This window comes from Protopterus annectens, chromosome 7.part0, assembly GCF_019279795.1.
Source record: "Protopterus annectens isolate FY-2018-M chromosome 7.part0, PAN1.0, whole genome shotgun sequence".
Lineage (NCBI taxonomy): Eukaryota > Metazoa > Chordata > Ceratodontiformes > Protopteridae > Protopterus > Protopterus annectens.
In genome coordinates, this window is record NC_056739.1 from 143120130 (window position 1) to 143146777 (window position 26648).

At 41.1% G+C, this 26648-nt stretch overlaps 1 protein-coding gene across 4 annotated transcripts in view; it reads left to right on the plus strand.

Moving 5' to 3' along the window:
- The window catches only part of LOC122806293 (F-actin-monooxygenase mical1-like), a 1110237-nt gene that overhangs the window by 597223 nt on the left and 486366 nt on the right, over positions 1-26648 (plus strand). For all 4 annotated transcript variants that reach the window (XM_044076592.1, XM_044076589.1, XM_044076591.1 and 1 more), the window contains exon 7: positions 1116-1216. In XM_044076592.1, the coding sequence (XP_043932527.1) occupies positions 1116-1216 (101 nt within the window). The remainder of the gene's footprint in view (positions 1-1115; positions 1217-26648) is intronic.

Genomic DNA, 26648 nt, shown 5'->3' on the forward strand with positions numbered 1-26648 from the left:
CTAGAGATCTGCACTGCAGTTACTGAATGCGACAGCCTATAGCAGTGACTGCCATCAGCCGGTTGTTTACAGATGTGGCCCTCTGCTATGATAAGTACATTAATGAGCACTGACTAGGAGCACACACTTCAAATCCAGGCATGTCAGTTCTGCTGCAGAGGAATTTTTTTATCATTGTTTGATTTATCACAGTTGCATCTCTGTTTAATTTTTTTTTTTTGTTTTTCCTATAATAGTGTTTAACATGCCAAAATGTGAGATACTGCTACCAGGGCTAATTGTCTTCACAAATGAAGGTAAAAAAGCACTGCCTGCTTTAGTAAAGTTCTGTGTGTAGCACTCAGTAGAACAATTTACAAGAGATTTCCTCAGTGGAATTTTCTTCATATATAATTTACTATTTAAATACTACAACCTGTCTGCTAAGTTTTTGAAAATAAAATCATAGACTGGAAAGCATCTTTGATAAGTTTACATCAAATTAACAAGGACCTACCCTAAGCTGGACCCTGTTACGTTATATCCAGTTATTGTACTACATGAGCACGTTGCTTGCTGTTTTAAATGCTCTGCACACTCTTATGTTTGGGTCTTTTATTCTATGTTAATAAGTGTATGTTTTCTTGTTATATCATGGCTACCTGGTGGACCATTTGCTTGTTTTTCGTTTATTTATTTTATTTATTCATTCCAGTAAAATGACATTTAACAAAAGCAATGCCTACCTTGCACAAATCAGAAGTACCTTGGGTGCAGCAGAAGTAAGAGAAATAAATTACAATTAATTAGAAAAAGGTAACAAGCCTAATTTTACTGATTTTATTAGACTTACCTGTGTTGTATGCCATAACAAAATGAGTTCCATCAAATTAAGAGCCGAAAATAGTAAGATAAATTGTAATTACTGATTAAAACTTAAATGTTGGAAAAGTATAATTGTCACCTCATAATGTTTAATTGTATTAACAGAATTTATTTGCTCAAGTTAAGTAGAGTAGTATAAGTTCTATGTGCATATTTTGTAAATAGTTCTGTGTGAAAATAAAAATATTTATTGGGGATAAAAGGAAATGGAAGGAAGTGAAAATAACTGCACTAACTTTTTAACGAGGCAGGCATTGATCTGGAGAACATTGTGTACTACAAGGATGATACTCACTATTTCATCATGACGGCCAAAAAAGACAGCCTGCTGAAGAAAGGCATCATATTACAGGTAAACTCTTTCTACTTTTACTTTTTAAAAATAATTGATGTATTAATTAAAATAAAGCTTGATTTGCAAAAATTCTCAGCTGTTCTTAACTGAACATCATAGCTGGATTACAGCAGCATTCCTCCAACACTAGGGGGCACCAAAGGTAGAATTTAACTGCTTGCTGTTCAGAACACTAGTTGATTTGTCTATCTGCCAAATCACTTGTGTGTATAAAACTTTTACTATTTGTCTATGTGAAGCTGCTGTGCAAAAGTTGTTACTGTACTGATTAATACTGCATCATATATTGATAATATTTATGCAACTGTAATTTTTCTCCTTGGGCCACAACCATATCTCTCAACTGTACAGAATTTCACAGAATGTCCAGATTTTTGCCTCATATTTTTGGTCTTTTCCTCATAAAACTTGTGATTTTCTGACAAATCATTGAGGACTGAAGTTGCAATATAAAGGCAGATATAATCAGTTTCAGATTTCATATCCTTGAGAAAATGCATACTAATGCAAACACCTGTCACTGATGATGTTCTTCGTGTTTCACTGTTGCAGTCATTACATTTGGGTAATCTGCTGGCAGGTTGCCCTCAGTCGGCCTGATTAACAAAGTCTTGGATCCTGCGTCGGTTGCTGTCCCTTCTTCCATGATGTCAGGTCGTCAGGGGTATAAAACATACAGCCGATGTCATTACCTCAGTCTTTCTTGCTGTGCATTGCCCAAAGCAGAAGCAGTTTGCAAGTGCCGGTCGCCCGACTCCAGAAATTTCCGTTTTCGAGTTTCAAAATCGAAGTCTTCCACTTAAAGCTAAGTACCCCATTGGGGAAACTTTTTCTTGCTCCTTACCGATGTCAGTAAAAGTTAATAATTGCATTACTTGTGGAAAGCAAATACCTCATAAAGATTTTCATCTGTACTGTATTCCTTGTCTAGGCCCTGACCACGACGTACCATGCTGTTGGATTTGTGCTTTATTTAATCAGCGCACAATCCGTCGTCAGTACATTTTTGCCTTTAAATATTTCGGTTCTCGGTTTAATTGCCCAGAAATGACGTCGGTTAGCCATCCGACTACCGGAATTTTGAAAAAACGCAAAGATGTAGACAGAGACAGGCCGTTGAGGTCCAAAGCTGCCGATGACGCTTCTCCTAAACCAGTCACCAGTTCACCGGTACTCATTGAGGCACTTTTGCAGCCCCTGAAACCGGCTACTTCTGACATGCAGGCCTCTACTGAGACCCATTCAGAGTCCAGTATGCCACGAGATACTTCAACTATGGAACCCACGGATGTCTCTACCTTGGATGGGTCCAGAGTCGCTGTGCAGGCACCGGCTTCTGAGGGTGTATTCAGGCCTACAGACTTGCATATCAAACCAACTCCACCTTCAGTACCAAGGCCTAAATCTCGATCTATGTCGAAAAAAATGATGCCCAGGCCACATGTTTAGGCCTCTATGCCTAAAAAACAAATGATCAAAATGGCTGAAGATCTAATTACTCTAATCAGGCGTAGTCAACCCCCCCCCCCCACACTTCTAAGAGGCCTAGGCCTGAGATTGACTATGAATCTTCTGATCAGGACACTGTTTCTTCTGACTCTTCTGATTACCTGGATTTGTCCATACCCACTTATGAGGATTCTGATGCAGAGGATTCCATTCCCTCTGCTCCCCCCACCCCTGAGGATTTCTCTTTTGGTGAAACTTTACATACCTTAAGAAAGCATTTCCACTGGGAAAGTCAGGAATTCTCTGATTCAAAAAAGAGGCTTAGGGATTTTCTTCTTTTACCTCAGCACAGGCCTTTGGCTATACCTCCTGTACTAGACATTGTTGATGATGTATTTTTGGAATCCAGTATGGCCCCTGATTCCCTGCCTCCAGCTCCTTGTAAACCTGACAGATACTAAAGGGTTCCTGAGTCCCACAAGTTCCTTTTCAAAAATCCTGTTGCAGATCCTGAAACCATTTCTCAAGGGCCTAAGGGCATTAAGGCTTCTACTGCTAAAAATCCTACCCCTTCTGATAGAGACTCCAGGGCGCTGGATAGATAGGGTAAAAAGGTTTATACTTCTGCATCCTTGGCTATCAGGGCTTTAAACTGCCAATTTCATATGTTAAAATATCAACAGCATATTACTGGACTGCTTAAACAGAAAATTATGTTGATTTCTGACTGTGTGGAAAATAAAGATTTACAGGATTTATTGCTTTCTGCAGAACAAGTTGGAAAACATACTTTGCAATGTGGTTTTGATTCTTTAGAGGCCTATTTCAGGGCTGCTGTTACTGGGTCTGTACTTAGAAGGCATGCTTGGCTTAAGGAGCAATCTCTGCCTGATCATGTTAAAGCAAAATTGTTGGATGCTCCTTTAAATCAGGACCGCCTGTTTGGCAATAAGGCTGAAGAAGTTTTAAAAAAGATGGAAGATAAAGCTAAATCTATGCAGGCTGTAAAAGATTTCTTACAAGTGCAACCGCCAAGATTTAGTAGGCACTGGCCTACTAAGAATTGGTCCTTTCCAGCTCCTTCCAGATCCTCTCAAGCAAATCCAGACACACCAAAAGCTCCAGGTTTCAGTCCCAGGGGACTCTCAGACCTAAGCAATGGAGGGCCTCCACTTCCAAATCTGGAAATAACAAGACACCCACCTATGGTAAACAGTCTCACTGACTTTCCTTTAAAATTACCAAGCATTTAGCTTTTAGCCGCCCCTTTGGGGGGAAAGATTGCTTTTCATGCAAAAAACTGGGAACTCATAACCCAGGACAAATGGGTTTCAAATATAGTGCCCCAGGGATACAGATTTCATTTCCACATGTTGCCAACACCAAACGGGTGGCCAGACCTGTCCCCAAATCAGTGGGCAGAGGCTCAGAAACAAGTACTTCCCCCCTAAACATGGGGGCTATTCAACCGGTACCAAAAGAGGAAAAGGGACAAGGTTTCTATTCCAGGCTTTTCCTGGTACCCAGAAAAGACAAATCATGGCGTCCAATTCTGGACCTGTCTACTCTAAACACCTTTCTGGGCATTCCAAAATTCAAGATGCTGACTCTTCACCAGTTACTTCCTATGCTAGGCAAAGATGCCTGGTTGGCAACTCTAGATTTAAAAGACGCTGACCTGCATATCCCAATCAGGGAATCTTGCAGAAGATACCTACGCTTCAAAGCAGGCTACTTGCATTATCAGTTGTCTGCACTGCCCTTTGGCTTGTCTACTGCGCCCAGGGTATTCACAAAGTGCCTGGCTCCAATAATTGCATTTTGCAGGCAAAGAAATATTCAAATATATCCATACCTGGACGATTGTCTAATTCAGGCAAAAAACCAGGCCATAGTTATAAATCATCTGGCATTTGTAAAAAGGGTTCTAACTTGTCTAGGGTACACCATCAATGAAAAGAAATCACAACTGGTACCCTCTCAACAGATTATATTCCTGGGTGTAAGCTTGAATACAACTGCCCAGATGGCTTTCCTCATGCCAGAAAAGCAAATTCATTTGGTAACTTACTTCAAACGAGTGGCCACAAAAACACTGCTATCTGCAAGACAAATACTGCAAGCCTTGGGGTTCATGGCCTCCTGCATTCTTCTAATTCCATATGCAAGACTGCATATGAGGAAACTTCAGTGGTACTTAAAAAGTCTATGAAGTCAACATTGTCACAGCCTGGAAACAATGATTCCTATCATACCTTGCCTACGCCTGGAGTTCCTATGGTGGGCAGAGGCCTGCCACCAAAACAAGGGACTGCCATTCACGCTACCCCCTGCCACCCAAACCCTAACTACAGACACATCAGACTATGCATGGGGGGCTCACCTGGCAGGGAAGTGCATTTAGGGCAAATGGAACCCAAATCAAATGCACCTACATATCAATCAAAAAGAAATGTTAGCTATACAGAATGCTCTGACAGCCTTCAAGGACTACATTCTTCCAGGACAACTAATGGTAAAGACGGACAACACCACAGTTATGTGGTACATAAACAAGCAGGAGGGTACACATTCCTACCCCCTCTGCAGACTAGCCATGGCATTGTGGGACACGGCCTTGAGCTACCAAGTGCACCTACAATCTCAATTCCAGCCAGGAAAATTAAATACACTGGCAAACGGACTAAGCAGAAATCTCATGGACCCACACGAATGGAGACTGGAACCACGGATTTTCAACATGTTGACAAGCAAATGGGGAGCACAGACATAGATCTATTTGCCTTCCCCCGGAACTACCAGTTGGACAAATTTTGCACAAGGACTTCCCACAAAAAAGCCTGGAAAGTGGATGCTCTGTCCTTCAGCTGGAAAAATCTATAATTCTACGCCTTTCACCCTCTGCCTCTACTCTGCAAAGTTCTGTTAAAAGTCAAACAGGACAAACCAAGAATGATTTTGATTGCTCCAGACTGGCCCCACCAACACTGGTACCCGCTCCTGCGCAGTGTGTCACAAATATCTCCATGGTACCTGCCTCAGACACCTTCCTTACCATCTCAGCAGGAGAACCAGATTCTGCACCCTCAGCTCCCAACATTGAACCTTGCAGCTTGGTTAATCACTTAAATTCACCCTTAGCATCCCTCAGCAAACCTGTGATGGATGTAATCTTGGAGGCGAGAAGACCTAGTACTAGAAAATCTTATGCTGACAAATGGAAAAGATTCTGTGCTTGGAATCAATCTCAAGGAATGAGCACAGCAGCGCCCAATTTACCTCACATTTTACAGTACTTAACTGAGATGTTTCACAAGGGCCTGTTTTTTTCCTCCATTAAAATCCAAGCCTCAGCCATTTCAGCTCATTATAACACAGAATCTCCCCTCTTCTCTCATCCTCTGCTCAAGCAGTTCCTCAGAGGGGCCAAAAACTTGAGACCACCTAGGAGAGCTCCAACTCCTGCCTGGGACTTTAACTTTGATTGGAGAAACTCACTCTACCTCCTTTTGAGCCAGCTGCTACTGCAGACTTAAAATTTCTTTCTTGGAAAAAAACCTTCCTTCTAGCAATCACTTCAGTTAGAAGGATATCTGAGTTAATGGAGCCTTTCATCATCTTTCATGCGGACAGGGTGTCACTCAGGACCAATCCATCCTTCATGTCCAAGGTGGTATCCAGTGTGGCTCTTAATCAGTCCATTCATTTGACAACTTTCTTTCCCAATCCACAGAACAAAGGGGAACAGATTCTGCATTCATTGGATGTACACAAACAACTTAGATTCTACTTGGACAGGACTAAAACTTGAAGAAAATCTGAACAACTGCTGGTAGCATTTGTTGCAGGGGAAGAGGGAAAGGCTATTTCAAAACAAACCATTTCTAAATGGATAAGCCATTGCATTTATTTCTGCTATAAGCACCTTGGAAAACCTTTCCCCCAGGGGATCAGATCTCATTCCACCAGGGCTGCATCAACTACTGCAGTCTTTCTCAGAGGTGTCCCTACCAGGGATTTTCTAGAAGCTGCTACCTGGAGTTCAGTTCATACTTTCACCAAGCATTATCATTTACCAATTTTTTGTCACTGCTGTCTTGCAGGGCCTTATAGCTGGTCCTAATGCTGTATAAGTCCATCCTCCCAACCATAGCTTTGGGAATCTACACAAATGTAATGACTGCAACAGTGAAACATGAAGAACATAGTACAGTTGTGTACACTTACCATAAATGTAGATGTTCAAGTGTATTCACTGTTGCAGTCCTGGTTACCCTCCCTCCAGCCCCCTATTTTTCTCTGGCTATACCTCTAATTTCTGTTACTATGCTTAACAGCCTTTTTGGTGTATTTGCTTTTGGTTGGAGGTATATTTTTGTGTTTTTAATTTATTTGCTCCCCATTAGGGGGGCACCTGACATCTGGGGCAAGAAAAACTGATGTAATGGCGTTGGCTGCATGTTTTATACCCCTGACAACCAGACGTCATGGAACAAGGGACAACAACTGATGCAGGACCCAAGACTTTGTTAATCAAGCTAAGGGCAACCTGCCGACAGATTACCCAAATGTAATGACTGCAACAGTGAATACTCGAATATCTACATTTATGGTAAGTGTACACAACTGTACTTTACCCTTCCCCTTCCCCTTCGCCCCCATTATTTTTGGATTTATCAGAGATTCTAACAGGGTAAGAAGTATATCCTTAGTTGATAATGAGCAATACTGTTTAACAAAATAAAAATGAATAAACATTTCTATTACTTCACATTCATCTTATTCAGTCTCTCAGTAATTCTTTCCCAGTAGGTATGTGGATTGGGTGGGACTTAATAAAGGATATTTAAACTTCCTATAGTCATGCGTACTGAACCTACATGACCCTGAAGTGTTTATATATATATATATATATATATATATATATATATATATATATGTATATGTATATATATATATATATATATATATATATATATTTATTATTTTTTTTAGTGCCTCAGACTACTAAGGTACTATGACAACAAAATGACAGGAGAACTGAGATGTGTACCTGCCAGGTTACATTACACCCCTGTCCTTGATAATGAGCTGCAAGGTCAAAACATGGATAAACAGATTTATTTTATTTTTATTTTTTATATTTATATTTGTTAACTGCAATAGAACAGTGATCCAAATGGACCAATTTCAGGTTCACCCAGGGATTATAAACCAACTAAATTGAAAACAATAATCATGCAGTGATGAGACAATATACACAAAATGAATAGCAAGCAGTGATTTCGACCACACAAAAGTCTGAGCAGCAAGGCGAATTTACAAAGTAATGAAAGTGAATTTTTACAAGTGGTACCATAAAAAAGTAGATATGAATACCAAACTTATATGATGGCAGGTAAAAATTGAAAGTTTTATTTACAGTAGAAGCAGACAGTGCTGCTGTACTGAGTTATACATGTGTAAAGGAAGAGAGGGATTAATCCTTAGGGAAAGGTGGATATTTGGAGTATAGAGAACACTGTCGGTAGTAGAAGGAAATGTGTTTTCTACTAAAGAAAAGAAGTTAATTGGGAAGGCTGCAGTAGCGATTTATTAAAAAAGTTCTAGTTTAGAATTTATTTACAAAACAGCTGCTATGGTGGGCAAAGCAAATGAACCTAAACCTGGAAGTCCCAATCTAATCAAACTGGGGTCAGACTCAGACATTTACCATGGACGTCTTAGACAGGCCTGGTAGCTCACTGGTGGGGGTCAGAGTCTCCAGGTGACTTGAATCAGCTTACAAAATGAAAAGACATATATCAGAATAAAGGAAATCGTGGCACAAAGATTCGGGCAGCCAAGGCCCTGAAACAGATTGTGAAACCTGGAATTTCACATTCTCACAGACAGCACCACACTGAGGTGGGACAGCAACAAGCAAGGGGGGTGTGCTCTTATCCTCACCGCAGGCTACTCCTAGAAGCTTGATTTCTTACCAAGGAAACATGCATGACCATCAGGCTATCCTGTAACTTTTCATGGGGCAACAAACTGACGGATTACCCAAGCAGAACAAAAACAGACCCTCAGAACAGAAACAGACCATCAACACACTGACGGATTACCCAAGCAGAACAAAAACAGACCCTCAGAACAGAAACAGACCGTCAACACACTGACGGATTACCCAAGCAGAACAAAAACAGACCCTCAGAACAGAAACAGACCGTCAACACACTGACGGATTACCCAAGCAGAACAAAAACAGACCCTCAGAACAGAAACAGACCGTCAACACACTGACGGATTACCCAAGCAGAACAAAAACAGACCCTCAGAACAGAAACAGACCGTCAACACACTGACGGATTACCTAAGCAGAACAGAAACAGACCCTAAAGAATGAAAGTTAGCAAGGCATATTTTTTGGGATTTGGTGTGTAGGTGCTGTGTACCAGAAACAGATCTTTCAGTTTGTCCATAAAATGGACAACTAAAAAAATGTTGTACAGGGACACCCTTGGCAGAGGCTTGGCCAACAGGAGTCTTCACCATCAGCTAGACACATCTATCTCTGTATGCCTTTCTTCCATGCCCCCTTCTCCACAAGGTAATACAAAGATAACTTTTGACCAAGGCAACGCTGCTTCTTCCTCCTGATGTCTCAGAGTATGAATCCCTTGGTCAAAAACAAGGAGTCTCTCATGCACTCCAACTGGAACATTTGTGATGGCATGGATGGTGTAGCTTTCGTTTCCTTCTGACATAAGTTTTATTTAACATCTATTTACTAGTTAAAGCAGATGGTCCAAGGACCCTTTTCAACCATGATCTGTACCATGTTGGCAAATGCACCACACAATATAAAAGTTAGTTTACAAAATTAATAAGCAAGCAGTTATAAAACAGAATAAGATGCAACAGGTAACACAATTCAGCAAGTGACAAAGATAACGCAACAGAACTTGAAATATGCACAACATTCTGTTGAAAATTATAAAATATTGATGAGAAAAGGGTAATCAGTAGTCAGTAAACAGCAAAATTCTGTAGTGAACAAATAACAAAATTAACATCTTGCAATATATTAATTACAGTATGTTTCAGAAGCTGTGTAATAAACATGAGCATTGTAGGTTGAACTATAAGGGAATACTGTGTGAAGTGTTGAGAGTGAATGCTGTTAAGCATGTCCTCTAAGGATGTGCTCTCTTAAGGGAGGATAGGAAACCTTTATTCATTTATTTATTTATTATTTGTTTACTGGGAAAGTCTGACTTGGAACAAAGCCAATTTTCAGCAGAGGCCTGGGGAGGAATGCTCCAGATGCATGTTTTTGTAATGTGGGAGAAAACCGAAGCACCCGGAGGAAACCCACACAAACGCAGGGAGGACGTGCAGACTCTGCACAGAAGGCACCCCAGCTGAGAATTGAACCGGAGAACCTCTTGCTACTGCTGCACCATCAAACCTAAAACTAGGAAATTATACTGAACAAAATGGAAAAGATTCTCCCTTTGGTGTCAAACGAGGAGCCAGGAACAAACCCATTCCTCAATGTCTATGGTCCTCAAGTACCTTTCAGACCTTTTCAAATCAAGATTGTTTTGCACCTTATTGAAATAGTATGTTTCTATCAATTCAGAATCCCTACCTTGGGAATGCCACTCTGTTCTAGACAATCTGTGAATCGACTCCTCAAGGCATCCTGAACCTGAGATGATCTAAGAAAGAGCCATGACTCTCACCCATGCGATCTCCGTTATGTCCTAAAAGGTAACATCGCCTTTATTGAAGCAGCTGCTGCTGGACATGTACGTGTTCTGGTTTTGTGATCCAGCATCCCTGCCAGAAGAATTTCAGAACTACATGCCCTCATGTGTGAAAAGTCTTTTTACCTCCACATAGTCAGATTCACACTACCCCTTCTTTTGTGCCTAAGGTAGTAACTGAGGTATCCAAGAATGAAGCTGTTTGGCTCCCTGTTTTTAACACTACACAGTAAAACAAAAGACAAAAGGTGTTCTCTCGATGTGCATTGGTAGCGAAGATATTATTTGGACAAAACAAAACAGGAAAACAGACTAGTTATTTATGATCTTTGTAGAAGGTAGAGAGGTTCTAAGCAAATAGTTTCCAAATGGATAGCTCATTGCATTTCTTTCTGCCATTCATTCCATGTCTACACTATCCCAGGCCAAGTAAGAGGGGTCAGCAATCAGTCCATTTCAAAAGCAGCTACCTGGTCATCAGTTCACACCTTTTTTAAAATATTGCAAACTGTATGTCTCATCCAGGACAAGGGTGGGGGTTTACCACAGCCTTCTTGCAATACCCCTTACAACCCATATCTTCTTAGGTCTATCCTCCCCAAAGTCTGTACGTTTTGGGGATCTTCCCAAGATGTTATCCCTGCTGTAATAGTGAACAATACAATGAAAACAGTTCAGCTGTGTTACAGACTTACCATAATTATACATGTTTGAGTATGTCCACTGTTATAGTCATATTTCCTTCCCTCCACCCCCTTTTCCTTTCCTTTCTTGAGGGATCTTTAGGGTTTGCTTGGGGTACCCACTCTCGCTTAATCCCTACCATCCCCCACCACATTTGCAAAGCACCCTTCCTCTTCCTCAGAATGACCTAGGGTTGGAGAGGTAGCTTGGCTAGTTTCTTCATTGTGATTATCCTGATCGGGGATCCAGTTTCTACAAAGATCTTTTCATGTTGCGGTCTTATACTTCAGAAGGAGGAACCAGAGCAAGAAAAAAAAAAAACAAAAGATGATACGGGTGGATGTACCTCACTGGTATGTTTATGTCCAGGAGGGAGGGCATCTCCTTATTCAAGAGGGGGAGGGATGCAAATCTCTGGAAGTCGGGCCAAACATCTGTCCTTCTGCAGCTGACGTCCCAAGAAGTTATCACTAATGCACCAGCAGATGTACTAGAACATTTGCAATTATGGTAGGATTTTAACACATCTGTGCTTTCTGAGGGCATTGGTACTATAGAGGCACATATCCATTTCTCAACCCAAAGATCTAATAGTTCCTATGTCTATGATGGTCTGGGAGTTGCCAAAGCTTCAGCTGTTTGCACTTCCTTCTAGGCTGAAGACATAGTGATCGTTGTTGAGTTGGATTCCATTGACCATATGAAGGTGACAATCTATCATGGTTGTTAGACAGAAGGTCCAAAATGTAAAAGTGGAGCTCCGTGGCCACATCCAGTGAACTTCCTGAACACTGATTGCAGGCCACGCTTCTAGGACAATGATGCCAAGAAAGGGGCATCTTCCATTTCTCCAACACTGCCACTGGGCAGATCCTCAGTCCCCTTCTTACCTTCCTGGCCCTCCTTCCCAAGACTGTTGTAGGGTAACTCAGGATTTTCAGTTCTTTCAGAGTCTACAACCAACATTTGTATCAAGAGTCAACACACTGAAGAGAAAAAGGGAGCTTCCCATAAGAAGGGCTCTGACCTTTCCGATTCTGGAAATGAGGTGAAACGGAGTCAATAGAGGATTATAATAAGAGCAATCCAAGCATCCATCCAGTGCCTATAGCTCTGTGGGGGGGTAATTCGCCAGTGCAGGAACAGAGCACTGCAGCTGGGATTACTTTAAATATGGTCACCATTAGCCACTTACAAAAATCTAAGCAATAAATAAACATGTATCCTATGGCACCGCTCTTCAAACAGTCACAGCTACAGAGCTCTGTGGGAGGCACACAGATCAGTGCACTTGGACATGACAAATCAAATCGTGGTTCTGCAAAGCCTGAGAATGTTAAACAACAAGAGGATCATCACTGATGGGTACAGAAGAGCAGCAACAGCTCATGCAGAATGAGCTGTTTTTTTAATATCCTGTCAGGCAACCAGATATGGGCACTGGATGCCTTTGCAATGGAAGTACTGTTGGGCTGGTGAGCATCTGTGCTTTTTTGCAGGGTGAAGTTGAAATACATTGTGTGTATTTGTATTTATTTATTTTATTACTGCTAGACAGCAGAGATATACACAGCAAACAAAGTGGTTATAATCACTGTAGAGGGGCCTCTATGTAGGTGAAAATGACTGACTACTCTTATTAGTTCATAGGTCAAGCCTAGGCTAACTACTCTGAAGAGCCATGTTAAGTGTAGCCAATAACCCAAGGTTAGAACCAAAACCATGTACCTTGCTTCTGTGAGATGAGGAACATAACTGTTATGCCCAACCCACCCTTTTGATATTGTTAGTACAAAACTATTTGCCCTTGTGGGGCATTTTAAGCCTAGCCAAATTTCCATCCCAAAGGTAAGAATTCACCCCTGTACTTTGTGTCTGTGAAGTAAACACCTTAACCATTATGCCAGCCCCCCCATCCCATTACTTTAGTTTTGCAGGACCATAGCTCTCATGTTTCCCTGATTTTGCACAACGTGATTACCTCATGTTTTTGTAGTTCTGTGGCAAAACCTTCCTAAAACCCCATCTAAGCTATTATCAATATCATATTTTTACAAGCACTTCTTACTGCATTGATCTAAAGTTGTAATAGTCTAGTCAGCATATTTGGGAAGCAGCTTTATCCTTTCCAGCTGCATCTGCCACCTCATCAAAATCAAATTTCAGACTGAAAACAAGGTAACTTAAAGAATTACTTCTCATAAAATATCATGTTCAAGGCCAGCCTAGTGACATAAAGGGATAAAGCCCTGACTGCAGCCTAGATGACCTGGGTTTGATTAATGGTCAGGTGTCTGATGGAGTGGCAGAAGGGATGGGCGTGATCATCTTTGTGAGGGTGGTTGCACAGGCATTCCCCACAAACAATCCCTAATGGAGGTCCAGGACATAAGAGGGGAGCATGATCCAAAGAGGAGTATAAAGGAAGTTGGGCCCTGCATGAGCTGCTGCACAGGTGGTGCACTATGATGGCCCATCCCCATGCACACCCACCCCTTAGAAGCAGCAGACATCATGGGAGAGGTGGAGAAAAAACAGGGATAGGTCATAAAGAGAAAAAATATGGCTGAAGTTGTTGATGGCATGATCCCTCAAGATAGCCTTAGGTTCCATGCCACCTCCTACCCCAGATCAGAGCTAGTCCAGGGTTAGAAGGTGATGCCAATAAACATGGAAATGGACAGGGGCACTGGGGTACACTATAAAGGCTGAAGCATGGAGAGCAAAAAAAACGTGTCTTCAGAGACACGTATCCCAGAAACACATCCTGCCCTAGAGACAACTGCTGCAGCAATGAAACAACAAAGAGCTCCCTGTCGCAGCCACACCCCTCCCATCTACAGCTTCCCCCCATCAAATCAAGAGCTTCTGTCATTTCATCCAATCCCATTTGTATCTCACTCACACCTATTCCTGCACAAGAGAGCTCTCAACAGCAGCAAAAAATCACTTGGTGCAGGAATACAGATTCTTACAAGGCAGTAAAAATGATCAAAAGTAAAACATAAAAATCCTTTTCACATGCCGGGGAAAAGGTTTCTAGTAGTAGGTATAGGGGAGAAACAAAAGTACTGCATCTTCTAAACACATTCATATTCTTAGAATAACTTGTAAACATGAGCTTTATCATCGCAGTCCTTACAAACATCTTAACATCCAAAATAGTGCCACAAACGTCAGCCTTGATGGCCAGAACAAATTAAAGTCCCCCTCCAACTAAGAAGACTGCTGAGAGGTCAGTTCAACACTTGAAGTATTCCAGATCAAGCTCCCTTCTGTGGATCCCACATCTGTTTGAGGGTTTCATGCATTTTTGTGAAATTCTTAAATTAGATAGAAATAATGCACTAGCTAAGCATATATCTTGTCAAGGTTCTGGTCATACTTGTACATTTTTACTGTTGCAGCTGATTTCAGAGAGCATAAGAATTGAAGATCTTACTAATAAATCAGAGGAATGTGAAATGAGATGGATTATTTTGCATCAAGCAGATAAGGGATATGGTCTGAATGAGACTGTACCTTTAAAAGCACATCTAAGGTCATATGACCTGTTCAAATAGCTTTGGCAGTTACTTTGTTTCCAGTTGTATATTTGCTATATTTTTATGGTCTGATGAAGTGTCTTTTGAGATGTGGAAGTGCTTTCCTGCTTGTACAATTAAAGTTTCGTTTGGTTTTTAATCCTTGCTTTTGGGTTTCTCTGCATGTTTTTTACCTATGAGAGAGATTGCCTCAAGAGACAAAGCAATCAGCACAGACCCCCGCAATTATAGCATCTTCTTCCTTACTACCACCTCCACCACTGAATTATCAGCACCCTCAGATCAATGACTGCTACAACTTATCATGAACCATGTTCACTAATGTAGCAGCGCAAATAACAGTAAATGTAGCTCCTAGTTTTTTTTTAATTTTATTTTTTGTAATTACTTTGAAAATGTATTCCAGAAGTTACCAATAATGACTTAGCTGAAAGCCCGCCAACTGCCAAACTCCTGAGGTTTTTACAATTTATGCTGTTTTTTAACAGTTGTCTGGTTTGCAGTGATCAGTCTAAGCAGTGAATAGGATTTTATGAGGAAATGCTTGCTTCCATTATGCAAAGCTACCCTTAAAGATAACAATGTTACCAGGGAGATATACATTCTTGAAGGCTATCCATGTATTATTAATATTGCATTGCAAAATATAAAGTCATATGACATCAGTTTATACAAAACAACAGTAAGCTGTCCCTTCTGCTCAATTCATCACTTTAAGTAATGCACTGTTTTATGTTATTGCGAATTGAAAAGGAAGTATTATTTTGCTATTGCTTTCATGATAGCGTTTTCCTTTTGTATCACGGGAAGATTTATGGACAACGTGTTGTTATTCTTTTTATTTAAACATTTACTTATATCTTTATTCTGACTTTTTATTCATCTTCTCAGTTTTTTCGGTGTTCCAGCTTTTTCTGCTAATATGTGTTTTCAGCAAACATTAAGATCATTTCATTTCTTCATTGCTGGGGATTTTCTTATTTTTTACATGTAAAATAACTTCCAAGAGTATTACCTTTGTGTCGTAGAAAAATATTTTTTTAATCTGGCTGGGATTTTAATGTGTGTTTCAATATGGTTCTTCATTAAAACTTTGTCCAGAGGCCAACACACTTTTCTTTTATTTTCTCCGTTATTGTGATTGAATAGTCGTCATCATATTCTGGAAGGAGAATTAGAATAAGCATTTCTGAAGACTAGCTCTTTGGCCAAAATGACATGAATTTGACAATAATTGATCTTGGTTAAGTCTTTGGATTAGGAAGGGGTGTTTGAGAGAAATCTATGAACTCTTTCTCTGCCACATGAAAAAAAACTTGTAGATTTAGGATTGAGGTGGCCATAATTTCAAAAAATGAATTATGTTGTCACCCTCCATTTTGTATGGAATACCATATGTTCTCAAATCATTAGCCTGATGTAGTGTTATAGAAGGATTAAGCCCTAACTTCAACTCATTCAACCCAAGTTTGATTAGTGGCTTGGGAGTGTGACAGGCCAAGCAGGGAAGATGGGTGCATCTGTCATAGGGGAGGGTGGATTCTTGGTCACACTTCTATGGTTACATGGCATGAGTGAATGCAAGGGATGGTATTAACCGTTAAAGATAAAACCTCCCTCAGCTGTAGTATGACACTGCCCCAGGATGTCTCACTCTCATAAGCCCCAAGCATGTTCAAAGTTAATCTGAAAGAGATTGAATCAGGGTTCAATAAAACCAGGGTATGAGTAAGAGAGACATTGGAGCAGTTGATAGTCAGCTGTAGATGACCCATAAAATGTAATCTCCAATTGTTCCTCCTGTACTATTAGCAAGTCTTCTTATTTGTCTAACATCCTTATATTTTGTTTTAATTTCAAGTCCATCTGTGCTCCTTAACTCTTTAAGCTTCCATCCTGTCAGATATCAATGCATCTGTATATAATTTATTTGGATTATTTTTGTAGCATGTCTTTCATGCTTTAACTCTTTCCTCAAAGATGTTTCTTGAAGAGAAGACTTGGAGATGATCATTTTGTGTGTATCCAAGGAAGATGGATGAAGGAAAGATTATATTTTCCTATAATCCACAAACTTCATGGTTTGGCAATCATTTATGAATTAAGGGAAATAAAATAGCATATTTTTTTTTTCTCTAGGAGTTTCTTTTTTCCTAAAAGGATATTTTTATGACTGCAGAACATCTGCAGGGAGATGCTTTCCAGGTCAGTGATTCTGGATGGAATTCATTTATAGTTACATATTCATTAATCTAAGTGGCATATAAAATATACATATAAACACACCCAGGCAAATATTTTAACCTTCTGGACTCCGTGACTCACTTTATTTGCTAACAAATCCATTTACAACTGTCTTCATCCAAGTCTTCTCCTTGTGGATGTTCCCTTGTGTTTAATAAAACAATAAAACGAACAAGCAGAGCAAAGCTTTCTGGCTTAATCCTTCTTTAGTGCAACATACAATGATAACAACTCTACTAACACTTATATAGTTATATCAAATCACATGTTGTTTGTCTTTTCGGATTTTCCAGGTTAGGGGTCGCCACAGCGGAACTCCGGTCCACTAATGATTGGCAGTAGATTTTTAGTTATATCAAATCACATGACAGCCGCCAAATCACATGATATTCATCTCATCTATTATTCTAATATGAAATTTATGCCTAAAACATATTAAAATACATTAATTTATATTGCATTTGCTTCTTTATTAATACTGGTTTCAAACTGACAGCAGCATTAATTCCAGGATATTTGTCTGCAGCTAGCCTAATTATCCACTCATACTCTCTTGTTTCAACTATATTATTAGTATTACCCCCTCTTATGCTTTTACTAATCACATCTCACATCTAATAAAGGTGATATGAAAGCTGAGGGGGTACCATCCATCAACTCATTAAGGCTTGGGTTCAGAGGTGTGCATTAGGCTAACGACCACATGGGCCTTTTTAAGCCTAGCCATGAACCTCAAATCTCTAAGTTCCAATACCCTTGATAAGTGTAAGCAGGGGCTTGGGACATTTAACACTTGCAAGCAGGAGCCTGGGAATTGAACCATTTACAGGCTGCATGTGCCCACTAGAGGTACAGGTGCCAAACCAGGAATTAATTCCTTTTCCCTATTCAGTTGTCCAAGTTCCACTTGAATTAGGTTAGGGAGAGACTCTGCTTCACATGGATGGGGAGGGAGCCTGTCCCAGAGAAGGGTAGTCTCTGGGATTCATACCTGTCTGTCCAGCAGGTCCTGTTTATATCACAGGCAAAGTTTAAGTCTTTAGAACGGGTAATTCTGGTGCTGTTTGTTTTGTGGGTATGCAGGAGGTCCATCAGAGTGGGATCTGACTATGCTTTATATTCCAGGCATAGATCTCCCTGCAACAGTCTGTAGGAAGCGGCATACTGGGATAGGGCCTTGAGGCAGTCTGTATAGGGCATGTTACTTTCACCCGATATTCTTTTAGTGAGGATCTCTGTGGATGTTCCAATTGTTCGATATGTCTGGTTAGGTACATACCAAATGTGGCATCATACTCAATGACAAGTCTGATGAATGCTGAATACAGTGGAACAATGACTTATTTGGACCTAGATGCCATACCTTTTTTATAAGTTGCAGAACATAGAATGATTTCCTCACTACTGTAGACAAGTGATGGTCTTAGGCTAGATTACTGTTTGTGTGTGTCCCCAGGTCCCTGACTACTGGGTCATTTTTTAGGGGTGTGTTGTCAATATGATAGTTATCAGGGGTGGATGACTTAGCAAAGGATACTATTATGGATTTCTTGGCATTTAGTTTTAGTCCATGGCTCTGACACCAGTTGTTTCTCTGTGTCAGCCCTTCCTGGAGAATATTTTTGTCACTGGGCGATTCAATGACAACTCCTAATTTGCAATTATCTGCAGATTTAGTCAGCCAGAGGCCATTGATGTTGGCCTTGACCTCAGAGAAGTAAAAGCAAAAAGGAGCGGTCCCAGGATCGATGCCTGAGTGACTCTGCTTATGACTGGCCTCTTTGTAGACATGGACTTCCTAGTTCCTGTCTGTGAGCCAGCTGGCTATACACTGGGTGAGATAAGGGATTGTACCTAACCTCTTAAGTTTGTCAACAATGCTTGAGTTAGGTATTGTGTCAAATTTCCTGGCCACGTCATGGTAGGCAATGTGAACCATTTTGTCCTCATCCATTGCTTTGGTGATAATCTCAAAGAAGTCCAGTAGGCTAAGTAAGTATGACCTGCCCTTGATGAACCAAATTGGGTTGGGTCCAGTGTCATTATTGATAAATTTCCATGATAATACTTTCCATGGCTTTGCATATGAGACAAGTGAGAATGGGTCTGTAGTTTTCAGGGTCTGTAGATGGCCCACATTTGTGCAGAGGGATTACCATTGCTGTTCTTCATTCATGAGGCACATAACCTGTTTGGAGGCTACACTTAAGTAGTAATTCCAGAGGGCATGACAGATCATGTTTCATGCTGTTTAGAAGGCATCTTAGGATATTGTCTGGGCCCACTGATGCAGTGTACTTGGCCTTAGAGAGAACATTAAGGATCTGTTCCCTAGTGAAAGCAGGGGGAATTATATTTGATGGTATTTCCTGAGGGAAGGTTGATGGAGAGAAAGGAGTGACGTTGGAACTGAATATGTTGGCCAGTAGGTTTGCTCTATCTTCTGGCTCAGTATAGGTGGCTCCATTTACAATGAGCTCTGCACACAACTGTGTAATGGCTTTGAGGTTGCAGATATAGCTAAAGAATGCCTTGTGGTTGTCCTTGACCTGGGAGGCCAAATTTACCTCAAATTTGGCTTTGGTAGACTTTATTTTTGCTCTGAGTTGTTGGTTTAGTTTAATGAGAGTGCTTTTATCCTGCTGGGTGCTACACCTCCTAATTTATGCCATGATTTTCTTCCTTCTGTTATATGTCTGATTGATTTTGTGATTCCACCAGGGTGGCTTGTTTTTTGAGTTAGTTCTGTACTTCTTCCTGGTGGGTACAGCTGCCTCTATACAGCTATTAACATGCTTGTACAGGGTTTCTGTGACAAGTTCTGCATAGGCAGCATGGTAGGAAGTTAGCCTTAGAGTAGTTCCTGAATATTCCAGAGCTAGCTGGGGTTCCAAGACCATTTTGTGGTCTGACCTTACCAGGGAAGGCATTACAGTAAGGGGTATGCAGCACTCTCCCATATTAGTGAGGACTAGATCCAGTATGGTTGCACCTCTGGTTGGTGTAGTGACTATCTGGCCCAGGGAGTTTGTGTTTACAAAATCCAGGAAATCTGTGCTTGTAAATTTGGTGTCATATATGATTCTCACTTGACAGTGGGGTAATTACAGTCACCCATAAATATGATATGGAGTTAGATGGTGAGTGTTTCCAATAAGTTTAAATACATGGTATGAGTTTCCTGGGTCATAGAAGGGGACCTATAGCTTGCATGGAAGTGGTATTGGATTTTGCCTATGGTGATTTGAGCATGGAGAAGCTCAAGTGCATTGCCTTGTTTGACCAGCCTTGAGTTATGTTTATTTTTTATGTAAATTGCGACACCTCCACCTTTTAGTCCCTGTCTGTGTAGTAGCCAGTCTAAATGTGTGGAAGGCATCATAACCTTGCACTGTTGGTGTGCTCTCCACAGATTTAAACCATATCTCAGTGACCGCACATATATCCACATTCTCTAGGGTAAAGAAAGCTTCTAGGGAGTGAAGATTTATGTTTAGACTCCTAGCACTGAGCAGTAACACCTTTAGATTTTCTTGGTTTTGATTTTTCTTTGTCAGAAGTACTTTCAGTTTGGCATTGCCTAAAAAGACACTATGGGGGAGGACATTGTTTTAGCAAATATTTGAAACCTGAAGGGGAGAGATGCAGATCATTTGTGGCAAAGCACTCTGGTCTGTTGTTGATCTCCTTCACTGCTGACAAATATTGCACCCCCTTAGAATGACACCACAAATTAAGCCAATTATTAAAGTCAGTCATCTTTTGTTCGTTTTGTGGCATCATCCTTGGAGAAGATAAAATGCTGCGCAATGCTAGGCTCATACTAGCCTGAGATGCATATTCCGAGAGCTCCGTGATGTCTCTCTTCGTATAGTCTAGGCAGGTATGTCTCAGGCCATTTACACCCTCATGGACTGACTGAGTCATACTGGTACTTGTGGTCCAGTGACCTGTGTGCATGTGTAATGTGGCAGATCCTGGCCACTGATAAGCAACTGACCCTGACTTTCTCCTTACTAAGCCTGGTGATAGGGACATCAGTGTGTCTTAAAATGGAGTCTCCAATGACCAGAATGTTGGATTGTGTGGTAGCCTGCCTTATGGGTTTAGAAATATTGGCTCCATGAGATGTGGCTGTATGTGTTAATTCAGGTGCTGTTTTGAAAGAGTGCATTCAGGGTTGCTGTGGGTGTTTGTTATGTGTACTTCATCTAGGAGGTCTAGGAAGGTTACATTTAAGTGCCTCAGCATATGTGGGTCTATGTGTCTGCTTTGAATTGTGTGTGATGGGTGCAGAGTGTGTACTACTGACAACCTCATTGACATTAGGAGTGCTTTTATACGAGAGGTTTGCCTCCAGTGACATTGTGTAAATATATTTCTCACATACCATATCTGAGAATTAACTGGTTGTCGGTAAACATGAGATCATTTCTACATTGCCTGAGGATGCCCATAGCCACCAAGCTGATAACAGAGATAGTGGGAAAGTTTATATCCATGGCAACAGACCCTTTTTGTATTGATTAGACAGTTGGAGGGAGAATATAAAGTAATGTCAGGAGTATCTGGTTTGCAACTGTAGGGGCAGTGCTTGTCACTGCAAGCTCTTGCCACCCCTATAGTGCCTTTTTTAGGAAAGGTTCAAAGGATAAAACCACCACCGTAACAGATACAAGCATGCAAAATCTGAAGGTAATGCTACTCAATGCTAGAAGTCTAAACCTCAAAATGCACTCTCTCGAGGCACTCCTAAAAATGGAGAACATCGATATCTGTGCAGTAACTGAGACCTGGTTCAAGGCTCCAGAGAGCATCCCTGCAATACCAGGCTACAATTCTTACCACGCTTTTCGGCCACAAAACCAAGACCGAAACACTAAAGGTGGAGAAGTGTCCACATTCACCAAGGATATTCACACCTCCAGGCTAGTTGCCCAACACAATGCATCTGAAATTCTCCAGGTGCAACTAACACTAGGTAAGACTGCAATCCAAATTGTAGCTTGCTACAGATCCCCCAACATGCCCCAAGATTCTCACTACACCTTTCTAAACATACTGGAAAATATTAAGATACAACCAAACACCCTAATACTGGGTGATTTCAACTACCCTGCCATTAAGTGGGAAAACTACTCTGGTACCAACTCCTTTTCCCAACGGTTGTTGGAATTCATAAATTCCAACGCCCTGGATCAACTAATCCATTGTCCCACCAGGGGCTGCAATATCCTAGACCTGGTCATTACCAACATGGGAGATAGATGCTCCACACCAGTGGTCACCCCCTCATTGGTCAGGTCTGACCATAAGCAAATCACCCTTGACATCCACATCCCACCCCCACCCCCCAGTAAGGAAACCTCCTTAAAAAACTTCTCCAAAGCCAACTTCTTGCTACTGAAGTCAAAAGTGACAAACTTCACAACACCCACGCAGACGGGATCTGGAAGTTCGACTGCAGAATCCTAAACTAAGGCACTGTACAAGCACATCCACTCATGCATGAATCGTGCCATCCCAAATAGAACCAAGATGCTCTTCTCCAAAAAAAGGAAGCCAATCTGGTGGTCCCCTGCTATAAACAAACTATACAACAGAAGGAAGAAACTGTTGCAGAAAAGAGGAAAATCCCAGGATGCAAAAAACTCCCTCACCAGCCTCAGTAAGAAGCTGAGATCCCTCATAAAATCCTCAAAAGCTAGTTATGAAAATAAAATTGCCAAAGATTCCAAAGACAGCCACAAGGCATTCTATAGTTATGTCAAGAATCTAAATGGCAATGCTCAGATCTGCTCTGAGCTGCAACAGAATGGCATTAAATATACTGATCCCAAGGATATTGCCAATATCCTGGCAGATCGATTTAGTGCCAACTTCACCAACCTCTCACCCCCTAAAGGGCCCATCTCAATACCAAAAGATTGCCAAATTCCGATAATCACGGCCACACAGGTAGAAACCGCACTCTCCAAAGCTAAGAATACAGCATCCATGGGACCAGATGACATCCCAGGCTGTATACTACATGAACTACAAAATGAACTGGCACCTCACAAGTGTCATGTTTAATCATAGCCTCACCTCAGGCTTCATGCCCACTGAGTGGCAAACAGCTACAGTTATCCCACTCCACAAGGGAGGATCCGCCTTGGATCCCAGGAACTACCGTTCCATCAGTCTGACAAGTCTGATCAGCAAGGGCATGGAATGCATTATCATGGAACTTATAAACAAAGACATTGGCAACCTTCAAACACTGGACTCCACTCAGTTTGGGTTTGTGAAGGGCCGATCTTTCCTCCTGAATCTGACTGACTTCTTTGAATCAGTCTCCAGAGCTGTGGACGAGGGTAAGGCGGTCCACACAGCCTATCTGGACCTCGCCAAGGCCTTCGACACCATCCCCCACTCAGGAATCATAGATAAACTTACTAAGCTGGGCATAAATCCCTACATCACTCGATGGGTTGCCAACTGGCTTACTGACAGAACCCAGACTGTAAAAGTAGCCGATTCCAAATCCAGCTCCAGACAAGTGACAAGTGGAGTACCTCAGGCTTCAGTCCTGGGACCTCTCTTGTTTAGCATCTACTTCTCTGAAGTACAGGCCAACACTAAGGGACTCTGGCTAACAAACTTCACAGATGACTGCAAACTGGGAGCCATTATTGAATCCCCAAATGATGTGGATATTCTACAAAAGGGCCTTACAGAAACAGATGCGTGGTGCCAGAGCCATGGGCTCAAGCTTAATGCCAAGAAATGTATAGTTATCCCATTTGGAAAAAAACATGTACCCATGAATTGTGGCAGGACACTAAACATTGAAAGTGTGATGAGAGACTTAGGGACACAGGTGGACAGTGGTCTCACTTTCGATAACCATGTCACCACAGCAGTCAGGAATTCCTTCTATGTGGCACAACTCATCACTAAGGGTTTTTCATCCAGAAAAAAGAAGGTCATTGTCCCACTGTACTCATCCATCATTAGACCCATTATAGAGTATAATGCCCCGTTTGGTATGTACCTCACAAGACATCCGCAGCAGCTGAAAAGGCCACAGAAATACCTCACTAAAAGAATCACAGGCCTAAAGCAGATGCCATATGCTGACCATCTAAAAAAACTCCAGCTATACTCTGTGGCATATCGTCTACTCAGAGGCGATCTCTGCTTAACATACAAGGCCATGTCCATCCCTGAGCTGTAGGACATGCTCCACTTAAAGAAATCCCAATCCCTCAGAGCCACACGCTCCAGGAATCAAAACCTGGTCATCACAATGAACAAAACATGCTGGAGGGATAGGTTCCTGACTCAGAGACTCCCCTTACTCTGGAATAGACTGCCCATACATGTCAAGCAGAGTGCCTCATTGGCCCTCTTCAAAAGGAACCTTGATGATTGGATGGGAGATAGGAAACTCACCCCGGGGATCATGTCAGTCGCCCTGCTAGACAGGGGTCCAGGAAATTAAATATTGTGGGAAGAAATATCCAGGGAATTGTTATGGCTAGGCTTGCATAGGCCCTAGGGCTGATAGCCTAGTACCAACCTATGAACCTATGTCAACTCAAGGTGTCTGTGGTTATACAGGGCACTGCAAAATACCTGAGGGGAAATCAATAAGTTGACCCTGATGATTTATGGATGAAGTATTTAAGCAGATATTCTGATGTTATAAGCAAATCAAGTATTACTTACAGAAAAGAAAGAATCGGTTTATCAAGAATGACAAAAAGAGGGGAGTCACCTGAAAGGCTAATACCTGGTTCGTACTAGTGTTTATCTCACCACAGCTTCACTCCGCTGGGATACAATGCTCCTTTGCTTCTTTCTCATCAGAAGCAAAGCATTAGCACCAATCCCAAGATGTGAAACAGGCCACAGCCTGTTTGGGTGAGCCACAGTCTTGTCCCTGATGATACAAGGGGTCTGTAGGCTTTTTGCAGCCTTTTCCTGGTAGATGCATTGAACAGCAACCAGACCAATCAGGAACAGCAAGCTCAGGCACTCATTACCCAACCAGACGCAATCAATGCACTCTGCTCCTTCTCTCACCAGGAACAGAATATAAGCACATGTTTCAAGCTATCAGCCATGAAGCAGTTATTAGGCTTTCTGGTGACCAGCAGTCCCCAGAAAACAATGTCCCTGTGCTAATTCTCTCATCAGGAGCAAAACAAAAGCACTAATTCCAAGATGACTACTGATAAGCAGAATGTGGGCTCTCCAGTAATTGGTGGTTTTGCAGTAGATGTTGCAGATTTTAAAGGTAAGATGTAAAAATGGTTAATATACTAAGAGTTACAGTGTGCACTAAGCAGTTAGATATGAAAGAGAGGGTAGCTTAAGCTTTAGCTGTCTAAGTGGAGAGAGACTAATTTTTGGAAGTTTGGAAGCTAGGAGGGAAAAATTATAAAAATCTGGAAGGTTTTGTTTAACAGTATTTTAAGAGGAGGAGAAATGCCAACATCCTGAAAGAAAGTGGTAGTCATTGTAATACCTAAAATGAGTAAAGCTCCACCATATCCAGCTTCATACAGGTCCATTTCAATACTAAATCATTATTATAAAATGTTTATGTCTATAGTGACTAATAAGAATGGCAAAAGGGATGCCACAATTAATAGATATGGATCAATGTGGTTTTGTGGAGGGAGGCAAACATTTGACAACATTAACAGAACATTGATGATCCAGAGGGAAGCAGAATGTAAGAAAATATCACTGTTGTTGGTGGGTCAATGCAGGGAAAGCATTTGACAGAGCAAGCTGGGACTTTATGAGCATGACAATGGAAGCATTTGCATTCCCTGATAAAATTATAAGGTTAATTAGGAGGATATGTAAGGGATCGGAGGTAAAAGGTTAAGTGGGTGGGGTCCTCTGTGATAAATTCTGCTTGAGCAGAGGAACCAGGCAGGAGTGTTCTCTTTCCTCTTTGTTATTTGCATTATATTTAGAACCATTGGCAAAAAAAATAAATAAATAAGGGACTCAGAAATACATAGATATAATTGGTATGGTAGTCGAGAAAAACTGACTCTATTTGTGGATAGTATTTCATAGCTGATAAAACCAGAAAGAGACCATTACAGCATTGTGGAACATATTGATTCAGTTTCAAATCTTTTCGGGATACAAAATTAATGAAGCTAAAACAAAGGCAATAGCAGTAAATTATGTACCCACAGATGAATTGGTTCAGCAATATCCATATTTATGAGGACATGATAACATGAAGTACTTAGGAGTTTGGATTAAAAAGGATTTTGGTGTAGCAGCTAAGGATATATGGGAAGAGACTAAGTAAAAGATGATACAAAAACTGAGAAACTGGAAGCTCTGCAATATGGATCGTAAGATACAAGAAGTTAAAATGTTTTTAGTCCTTTTAGTCTTATGCACAGGTCAGGCATATTTTTATCAACTGTAGAAGCTGTGGATAGTAATTAATAAAGAACTGAAGGATTTTATCTGGGAGGGGAAGACAGCAATATTAATAAAGAACTGAAGGATTTTATCTGGGAGGGGAAGACAGCAAGAGTTAAGTTGAATAAGATGATTCTTCCAATAGAAAAGGTGGAATGGGATTACCCAATTTGAAGGGGTATTTCAGAGCTACACAGTTAAGGCTCCTATAAATGCCACAAACAAAAATCTATAATTCAAAATGGAAAAAGATGATAAAACAGGGGAGAGCACAAGAAACAAGGAGAGACTGGGATTTTGGATGCA